The sequence below is a fragment of the Trachymyrmex cornetzi genome, unplaced genomic scaffold, assembly GCF_001594075.2.
Source record: "Trachymyrmex cornetzi isolate Tcor2-1 unplaced genomic scaffold, Tcor1.1 scaffold883, whole genome shotgun sequence".
NCBI classification, from domain to species: domain Eukaryota; kingdom Metazoa; phylum Arthropoda; class Insecta; order Hymenoptera; family Formicidae; genus Trachymyrmex; species Trachymyrmex cornetzi.
This window is the reverse complement of record NW_017300227.1, coordinates 98,519-109,092: the sequence shown is the minus strand read 5'-3', so window position 1 is coordinate 109,092 and position 10,574 is coordinate 98,519. Positions and strand designations below refer to the sequence as shown.

Below are 10,574 nucleotides of genomic sequence, written 5' to 3'. Positions count from 1 at the left end.
GCAAAATGGCGGCCGCGGTAAGAAACAAATGATCGAGGTTGGTGAACGGCGGTAAGAGATACACCAAGGCCGACCAAGTAGTAAGGTACCTCTCGGTGATCACACGATATTTCTTCGGTGAATCCTCCGGATCGTCCGGCAGGAGTGCAATATCCAGCGCTAGGTGACGTTGCGAGAGCAAAAGATCGCGCGGTGAGCGCGACCCGCGTTTCACCCCCAAGGGACGCGAAGCTCTCGGAAGAGGATCGCCCTGATTTTCAAGTCACGAGGGTGGTCACATGAGGGTTCGTCGCGGAACGCTAGTCGCGTGCGGACCCGTTGACGTGTGAGCGTGATTCGATTATCGATCACGGATCCGTCGGCGAAACGAAGAAGCGTGCACGAGAATGCTCGCGGAGGAAGCGACGTGGAATCCGACTGCGAGGCACGGAGTCGGGACTGCGGGAAAAGGTGCCGGGGTTCGATAGATTGATGGACCTGCCGACGGGAATCCGATCGCGTCGCAACCATGCATCTGCATTTCGAGAAGAACAACAACGCCAAGTGCGACTGCAATATCTTGTCGCTCAGCTGGATGGGAAAAGTGCCAGACGAGTCGCCGGAGGTAAAAATTATTGAATAATCCAGAGTAAACGTTATACTATTATACAATAATGTAGCTATCGATGATAGAACATATTATATAATTAACAAATAGGAAATAAAGACCCTAAATGGTCAAGCTGGATCTTTAGCTGCATAGATAATTGGATAGGAATTTGTTGTATATTCACATTATGGTTTTAAAAGACACTTTGTTTAACAATGCTTAATTAAACAGTTTAAAATACATCAACACATCTCTATTATTTTCTTACTCTTTATGGTTATAAATTATTTGCTACTTCCTTTTCTTCTTTCATCATGTATCCATTCTCGTTGACGCATTGATTAATCATTAATATATAGTTTAAAAAATTTCTCCAAAGACCAAATCGTTATGAAAAAGAGGTCATTCCTGATTCGACGATTTCCATGCGCGTTAGATTCCGTCCAAGATAGAATCAACGTTCTTCTCTACATTTGATCGAGCGAATGCAGAAGGCTAAAAATACATTTTATCGCGCCATTTGGTGTTCTGCAAGTCATGAAATAAAATAGATCGTCACTTATATACAATCGTTAATAATATGGACAAATTTATTCGCGCACGACGTGCAGACGATATTGTATAATTAATTCGCGGGAGATAAGAAGAGTCTCTTCAAGCTAGTCACTCAGGAAGTTTATACACGTTAATATCACCTTGATAGACTCTTAATCCTGAAGCGAATGGTTAGCTTCGGTGTTTTGGTCTCAGCTCCTCTTGAGCTCGTTTTAGACCATCGATATTGTCCATAGTTATTTTTGTATATCTCTTGACTGACGTTGATTCTCCGTCGAAGAAATTCTAATTTAAGAGGATACACAATATCTGTCTGTAAATATCAGTAAATGGTGATAACAAATCTAGATAAAAAAATAGACGCAGTATTAATTATCAATGGAAGGAGCATGAAAACCTACGCTTCTTCTAGCGAAAACAATTCTCTACAGCATTAACTTATTTAATAACAGAAGAATAAACGTTTCGACCTTACTATTAGGTCATCCTCAGTATCGTTCACAATAAAACATTTACAAATTATTCAATCTAAATAACGGTTGTTCATTATATATTTTAATTATCATTCTAATCATTTGAAGACAATTTTTATTTTATATGACACGTTCCGTCGTGAGAGAAGCGATTTATAGGTTTCAAACTTGAGAAATAGTAAGAATAAGTGGAACGATGGGTGGGAGATTGAAAACGTTAACGGGAACAGCCGGTGCTGCAGTAAAACAGTATATAGACGTGAATAAAAACGAAGCTGCCATACTTTGACATATATACTTTGGCCGCTGTCGCACTTCGCAGCACGGACGACAGCAGATAAAAGTTTTGCTCGGGCGAAAGCAAACGAGCTTGTGCTAGTCGCACTGTAACGAGCGTGAAATTAATTTATCCCACCTCACGTGAGACTGAAGCAGTCAAGTCGGGTTTACATGGTCGGCTAAGACCATTTGTAATAAAATCTGACGTCTGAATGACTATACAGCCGACGACGACACGTTGATAACGAATATCAATAGTAAATGTTGCGCATATATGAAAATAGACGACTCTCCCATTACCAAATAAAATAAACAACCATAATGCAAAATGATCGATAACTCTCTTCGTACTACTCGAATCCGGTAATAGTCTCTAATAGTATCGTAGTTTGTAATTATTAGAGAACAATCTGGTATTATTGTACCCCATTTACAGCTTTTACAATAATTTGGTTAATGATCAATATTTAAATTTATTTAATAACGTTTGTACATTCGACAAAGTACTGTTTAATCGATTTTAGATTCAAAGTTACGAAACATTTATTATGAATTCGACTCCCAGCCGAGGTAATATTTTCCGCAATAAATTTATTTGCAAGTTTTTCAGATTAACATCTTTCTAATATGATTGAGCATCAAATTATTAACCCTCAGTACCCACAAAGGATTAGCGTAACCCCCCCGATTTTCATAGTTCAGACGTTTTTTTCCGATTCCTTTTCACTTATTGCAAAATATCTTTTGTGCTACGACATTTTAGACTTTCTAACTGAAAAATTCTTTTTTTTTCAGTCTTCAAACGATAGATTAAAAAAAAAAAGTTAGTTAAAATCGATGTACTACAATCTGAGATACAAGCAAATGCTGAGTTACAAATACCTGGATGTGGGTATAAGATAGGGACTTTTTTGAGATGGGTACTGAGGGTTAAGAATTGCTTGTCAATTTAATTTAATTTGTGGTATTATTACAGTAGTTTAATTGCGTTGATAAGGTCGGAAAACCAATTCGATGCGCAGTTCGAATGACTACAAATATGGTGTATATGCATCTATATGTATGGTATACATAATTCACATTGAATTATTTAGGACCGGTTGTTTCATCTTCGGCTAAACTATGTGGTAATTTATCTACTGGATAAACAAAAGAGTAAAAGAGAGTAAAGAAATAAGAGAGTAAGAGAGAAAGACAGTGAGCTGAAGTTTGGTTCCACCAAAAGGTGGAACAACCCAGCCTTAAGCATTAAAGATCCAGCTTCAACCGTTATAGGCATTTAATTTCTAGTTCTTATTGGTCGTGTTCTCATATGTACGGTCTAAAAATGAGATCCTTATTGTTTACATTTATTATCAAGGACACTATTTATAAAAATGTGGCGACACACTATACATAATGGCTTGAAGAGAAACAGGGATGGTAATGTGGCCTTCCAGAAAAATTTAGATCTAAAAAATTGATTCTGTTTTAAAAAACAACACCTGTTACAAAATTAACAAAAAAGTAAAATATTACAGCATACATGCAAGTGTATATACATACATACACATATTTTCTTTCGCACATAAGTTATTCAATATTAAAAATATATAGTACACATATGATATGCAAATTACAAATTAACGGTAGAGTTACAATCAATTTATAGAATAATTATTTTGATAAGAAAACCTCGAAAAAGATGTTGTTAACAATCAGTTCGCTTAGAACCACATTAGCAAAATTCCATGCTATTGTTTAACTTTGCAGAACTCGAAATGTATATACAAGCTACAGCTCAATAAAATGTTAAATAATAAATAATTCAAATATATATATTGTACGTTTGTGATAATACGTACGCTCCAATTTAAGAAGAACAAAGAAGTTTAATTAAATGCTAAAGTGTACCTTAAAAAAATGCTTTGAAATGCTTGAAAGTAAAACGTTATAATAAATGCTGACTATTGCGTCTAGGCATATTAGCATTGTGGTGTAACGGCGAGCTATTGAATAAATAATTTTATAAGTAATCACTAGAATTCGTCACCTAATAGTGGAGATACGAAGAGGAGCTATGATATCTGGCCATAATATCATCTCCTCCTCTATTAATTAACCATTATATCTTGATGTGTTCTTCATAATTCGCAATGGGTGGCAATGCTAGAATTTTAGACCAAAAACTCAGAATCGCTATTGTATGTGGATCACGCTAACGTATACGGTTAAGTAAATACATCTGATAGAGATCCAATAGTTTTTGGGATAGCATGGGATCTCTATTGGTTAATAATGCCACGAGATTGCATCAAAACAGTCGCAGCAGAGATTGGAATCCGTCAAGACGAAGCGTGTACATCGCAAGAGCGTATATGGAGTTGTCACGAGGATGAAGGGTTTCACGGAAGGGTTGCTGCAAACCGTATACACCCATGACTTAACTCGGTGAAGATCGGTGTCTCGAGTGGATCTTTTTACATGGGCCAACTAACGAGTACCCAAGTTTCCTGCAACGGGTTTTGTTCCATGCCGCCTACATGGCCATTGAGAAGCGCGAACTGGTACAAATACTAGATATGCGCCCTTCACGAGGGCGGGTGTAATGGCGAAATTTCTCCTTGTGCCAAGGCGCAATAGCGTTTGCCAACTTGAATAAAGAAATGCTTTATTTTTTGCCGCACGTATAATTTCGAGATTCTGGCTTCCAACAAAGAAACTTGTAAAAATTCTCTTCCGATTTTAATGAGCCTTGAATATGTTGTTCTTTAGACAAGAATAAGAGGCTCGTATTTTTTTTTATAAGAGCACAAGCGCACTTTTAAGGGATGCAACATTCCTTTGAAAAAATTGATTGTCTTTCGAAGCGAGTATCTCGTAGAAACTGTAGAAGATAAAACAAACGTTTTAAATAAAAATTGAATGGTTTGAAAAGTATTTTATGATAATTTTAAAATATTTGTTTAAACAAAAAAATTTTTATTTATAGAAAATAAAAATAAACAAATTTTAATTATTATTATATATATAATACTTTTAAAACCATTAGATTTTTATTTCAAACATTTTGTTTTCTGTTTTATAATTTCAAAGATATTTGCTTCAAAAGACAATAATCGATTTTCTTCAAAGGAGTATCTATTGTACTTCCTAAAAGTCGATTGTGTGAACTATTATAAAAAAATATCCCTTATTTTTTTTGTCTAAAAAACAACATTCTAAGCTTATCAATATCGGAAAAGGACATTTTTTTAGATTTCCTTGTTAGTAATTGTTAATATAAAACGTCGTTCGTATAGTCTTAACACGAACATTCTTCCTAGGCTTTCTTACCCTCGATCGTCTCTATCTCGATAATCAGTTCGTACTTTCCCAATTCCAAATATACGCATATCCATGGGCAAACGGGGATTAATCTGACTACCAAACTCAGACGCCCAAACAGGACGCGAATCGATCAGAATTAATTACGATGGTCGTATTTCTTGATTGACGAGCACACCACGCCTCACGTCGTCTAATTCACCGCCGGAGACCAATCTGCAATTGGCGATTTTACGGAAGTCGACCCTCGCAGGAAGAAGCGCGATGAAAACGGTACAGAAGTGGGGAGACTCAATTACTGGAAAAATAATTGACTTATGGCAGGGCGAATTCGATTGAGTCACTCGAGTCAGCCGTCCCCAGGGGAATTCGATCAGTACGCTGTCCATTATTTTCGTGTTGTTAACTACCTTCGTACCCGATCACCTCGTCATCTTTGCGAAAGATCGTAAAAATCTTCCGCGTTTTCTCGCAAGGACATAATGTAACACTGTTAATCATTACATCTTTGTTATTTATCAATGTTAAACAAGAATAAAATAATTCACTATATCATACTGCGACCTTTCTGGAAAATTCTACGTCATCTTCACGAGAAACCTCCATAGTAAAACGCCGATATTCCGCGGGTTTGTACACAACGGCAGTTTCATATAAAATGTCAGAGAACCATTACATAGCATAAATTTTGGATGGCACCGTAAAAGGCTGCTGTAGATAAATGATGGTCCATTAGAAGGATGGACGCGTTACGAACGACCATTCCCAACTTCAAGTTGGATCAAGTGGGATTTTCTTGCTACTCCATTGTGTAGTGGGAAAAATTCTACAGCTAGTTGAACCCGGTTCCCGGTTAGAGAACGATAGGTCGAGTTTGTAACCCATGTGAGAATTGGGATGCGAACTTTTTAATATGGATCCTGCCGGTGTGACATGTACGCGACATCGAGATAATCCGCCGTCATACATTCCCATTATATTCTCTCATTGTGAATTGCGTTTGAATCGATAACGTCATTATTGAGAGCCGTTACGCTGCTACTACTACGGCCATTGTTCGCCGGTAAATTCTATCGAAGCGTTTCGAGAAAGCAAACGCTACGTTATTCTCTCCTTCCCCGCTTTCTTTCTCTCTTTCTCTCTTTCTCTCTCTCTCAATCCTCTACAATGTGTGCTGTTATTCGCAGCACAAAAAATCTTGGCCCGCCACTCGCTCGTTCGCCGTTCCGCAAAGTGCGTCTTCGCGCAACATCGATTTCCACCGAGCCCTCTCTATTTTCCGCGGATTGCTCTCAACGTGTTTGCGAAGATTGGATTACCGCTGATTTCTCTTCCTACGCTCCTGCTATGCTCTCTCCTCTATTGTCATATCTCTATGACTCTCAAAAAAAAAAAAGGAAAGGGAAAACCACCCTTGGTGCTCATCGATCACAGCACATGGAACATTTCTCACCGGTCGATGCAACGATAGAATTCAACACGATTTTGGGGAACGTTCTGACATACACAAGTGAAGTAATGTCGACATCGTATCCGAACATTAGCGCTATCAACGAGGTTCCATGAACGAGATATGAATTGCTTAAAATAATTAAAGAGGACTATTGGATGATTTGATGTGGCGGCATCTTCGTCCGGTTTTTATTATTCCAATATTAGATAACTATCTGAAGAATTCCCTAATAAACTGTCGAAATATTTCGCTTCTTGTTTGTTTTGTTCATAGTAAACTTTTCAAAGTGCTCAGAGGGTTTTTGTAGTAGCACGATTTTAATAATCTATTCTCGTATCTCATCTCATCGTTACCTATCTTACAAAAGACTGCCTTGTAAAACATCTTCATTATATCGTACTTTAATTACATCCAGCCCAGTGCGTATACACAGACAGCATACGTGTAGAACGAGAATTTGTCTATCACAAAACACGCGTGTAGAAACTATTATGCCTACGACATATAATGCAATTTAAAACTTTAATGAAACGCTATGATGCAGTTTACGCTTACGGAGTTATCCCATGCGCAATATTTTAACGGAAACTTCATCGCGGATAAGAAAGAAGGATCCTGTCCTGCTGATGAAGAGCTTGATAGAATCGTGTGAAAAGTTTCTAGAACTACACTACTAAAATATATCTTTTTCATAACATCTCGTTAATCTTCTTTTCAAAACGTAAAGAATGATAAATTTCTTTCTTATTTAAAATGACGTTGTTAATTAATCCGAACGCTTTTTCAGAACAATATATTGCAGTAAATTGGAGAAGTAGGAGTCCAATCGATCGATGGGACGAATGCCAAAGGAAACGCAAATTATCTGGATTGAATATTTCCTGTATTCATGCGATTGTTCCTATGCCAAAATCTAGTATATATAATTTGCTAGAATACAGATATAAATATATCGTCTTAATTTTATTTTCATATCGCGTGTATCTTTCGAAACGATTTTCTATTCAAAGAAAGCTTAACGCGTCGAGTAGTAGATACACTTGAGAGAGAGAGAGAGAGAGAGAGAGAGAGAGAGAGAGAGAGAGAGAAATACTTTACTCATAAATATAGCATGCGTATTTCGATATTGCATCTTCTAAGGGTTCGGATTGACTTGAGTAATTATATCTACATAACCTATAATAGACCTGAGGGTGAAACCCTTTCAGCATTGAAACCCTCGCTACCTAATGCTGTCATGTTTAAGTGGAAACGTTACGTGTCGACGAATAGTAACAGAGTTCTAGTAAGCATCTTCGATTTCAATTGAACGATTGTGCTTTCCTGACGTCGAAGGGTATAGCAGTCGGTCGTACAAAAATTAACCTGCCTGATTATTCATGGCGACCAATCCCTTACTTCTATACTTAGCCAAACGTAACACGTTCTAATTGAACTCGATGATCAAACTCCGTGAACTGAATAATGAATCAGGCCTAGAAAATAGTCTCAGGAAATGTCTAGCATGATAAGGTAGTTACTAGATAATTTATTTGCAAATTTAAGCGATATTTTATTTCACCGTCAACTCTGGTTCTCGTATTTTTAAAAAGGTCACAATGTTCTATATGGAACAATTCTTTTTGGTCTAATTTGCGTCGTACAAATTTTGAACCGTGATATTTATCGCAATTGACTCCGCCTCTCGTGAGAAAATCGTTAAAAAATCTCCACGCTAAAATCCGATGTCAAAATCCATTAATCACCAGTATGACGTTTCTATGCGCGCTATAGCACGAAAGTTTAACTAACGTTCTCCTTTTATTTACAGGACGAAGGATGGCAGCTCGATCGTATAAATTACTACCAGGAAGGATGGTTAGCCACTGGCAACGCCCGTGGCTTAGTAGGAGTGACTTTTACCACGTCGCATTGTCGCACCAGAGCCGCGGAACTTCCACTCAGGGCGAATTACAACCTCCGAGGGCACCGTAGCGAAGCAAGTATCGCCTTTCCTCTAACTTCTCGCCACACCCGAACCTCTCAAGCCGTTTGAACGAAACCGACATTTAATTTCTTCCTGCGGGTCTTCCCTCCCTGAACGTCAATGCCGCTTACAGCGATGCATTTCCATAGCTTCCCTCACTATAAGGTCATTGCAATATTTTCATTTAAAACTTTAATTACATAAAAAAAATTATTTTTTTGCATCTTTCATATTTTATGACTTGTTTTGCCAAACGGCAATTTATACACTGATTGTGAGAAAAAATTTGTTGATACTTGTATTATATGTTACTATAATTATGATTATTATTGCAATAATATTAGCAGTAGAGGAAGGTCACCCCGATACCGACATACCACTTTGTTTTTAGACAATATTTCTTAAACAAAAGATAAAAATATAACTTCAAAAACATAAGTACAAAGTAAAAAGTGTCTTCTATCAGATAGTATAAGCAATTTTTATAATACTGTTAGCAATTTTGCAATAATTAAGTTTTTCGTAAGTTATGCAAAAATGAGCGTCTGACAAAATGGGCTCCAAAACTGACACAGTAGGCAGTAATGCTACGTATTCCTATTCTTTTTCTTTTACAGGAATTATCTGTATAAAGTACCTATAAGTGAATGTATATAAGATTTTTCAGAATCATTTTACTTCGTTATAAAACATTTTTATTGAATTATATGCATATTTACTTTATGCTGTTCTGCAAGATGCAAATATGTAACGCGATAATTTCTAGAGTTGTTCCATATATGCACGATTGCCTTCAGCTCCAATAGACTTATTTGACACTATAAAGCAACATTATAAAGATTAAGTCAGCTCATGGTCTGTTTTACGGACAGGTGTGTCGGTTTACGCTGCATCCCAATTTTAAATTAAAAATCGTATTATGAAAAGACTAAGAGAAAAAATAATATAAATAAAACTTATTTCAGAAACTACAAGTATTTAAAATGATGTAATATTATCAATGATATAATCACTATTATTTAAACCTTGCAATTTGCAAAAGAAAATCGTAAGAATTTTATTTTCGCATTTGTAGAATTCGTTTTTAGCTGATTTGATATAGAAACAAGCCACAAACCTACGAATTATGAGTTTGTACTTCTTTAATTAGCTAAACAGATCATGATTTTATTAATATTAATAAAGTGTGCAATAGTCAGTTTCTGAGAAATAAGGGGGTGTCACTTTAGGAGACCTATGTCAGTATCGGCGACTTTCCTCTATAATTATATGTATAGTTCAATCAATAAATTATAAAAATATGTAGTTGAGAATAAAAAATAGCTGTAATTATATAGTTATTATTATTATTATTTGCCATAAAAATTTGCAATTACTATAAATTATAGTTATAAATATTTTTTAGAACAATGTAATATGGTTGTCACAACAAAGTTAAAAATACCAACAATTTTTCTCAGTGTTGATTGGATAATGACCAACGTGCTCCATATAATGTAAAATATTATTACAATTTCATTTTTCTCGAAATTGAATCTTTCAACGCAAGCAGTAATTATAGTAACATGTAATTATAGTTATAAATAACAAATATATTGTTCTTAGTTTAGACTAGGTGATAACCAATGTACTCAACAATATCAAATATTATCATAATTTCATGGTTCTCGAAATTGAACCTTTCAACGCGAGCGATATCCTTTTTTGCTTTGCGATATTACGGAAGGAAGCGTACGAGGGTTATCGGTTAGTAGCAGTCAGTGTGTATGCTTTATCTGCTGGATGCACGAGTCGCGGTAACCGGCTGCAGAACGTGTGAGTTAAATCGACAAAGAAATTGGATGATTGCGCGACGCTGATAGGAGCCCAACGATATATTGAATCGTTAAAGAAACTCAAGCAATTTATATAAATGAAACGACAAACTCTCTCTCTCTCTCTCTCTCTCTCTCT

The 10,574-nt window shown here is 36.3% G+C and overlaps 1 protein-coding gene across 1 annotated transcript in view; it reads left to right on the top strand.

The window, feature by feature from the left end:
- Positions 1 to 232: 232 nt before the first annotated feature.
- The window catches only part of Tusp (WD40 superfamily protein Tusp), a 24,145-nt gene continuing 13,803 nt past the window's right edge, over positions 233 to 10,574 (top strand). Inside the window, exons 1-2 of the mRNA XM_018520208.1 lie at positions 233 to 604; positions 8,466 to 8,633. Coding sequence (XP_018375710.1) covers positions 509 to 604; positions 8,466 to 8,633 — 264 coding nt within the window. The 5' untranslated portion in view covers positions 233 to 508. The remainder of the gene's footprint in view (positions 605 to 8,465; positions 8,634 to 10,574) is intronic.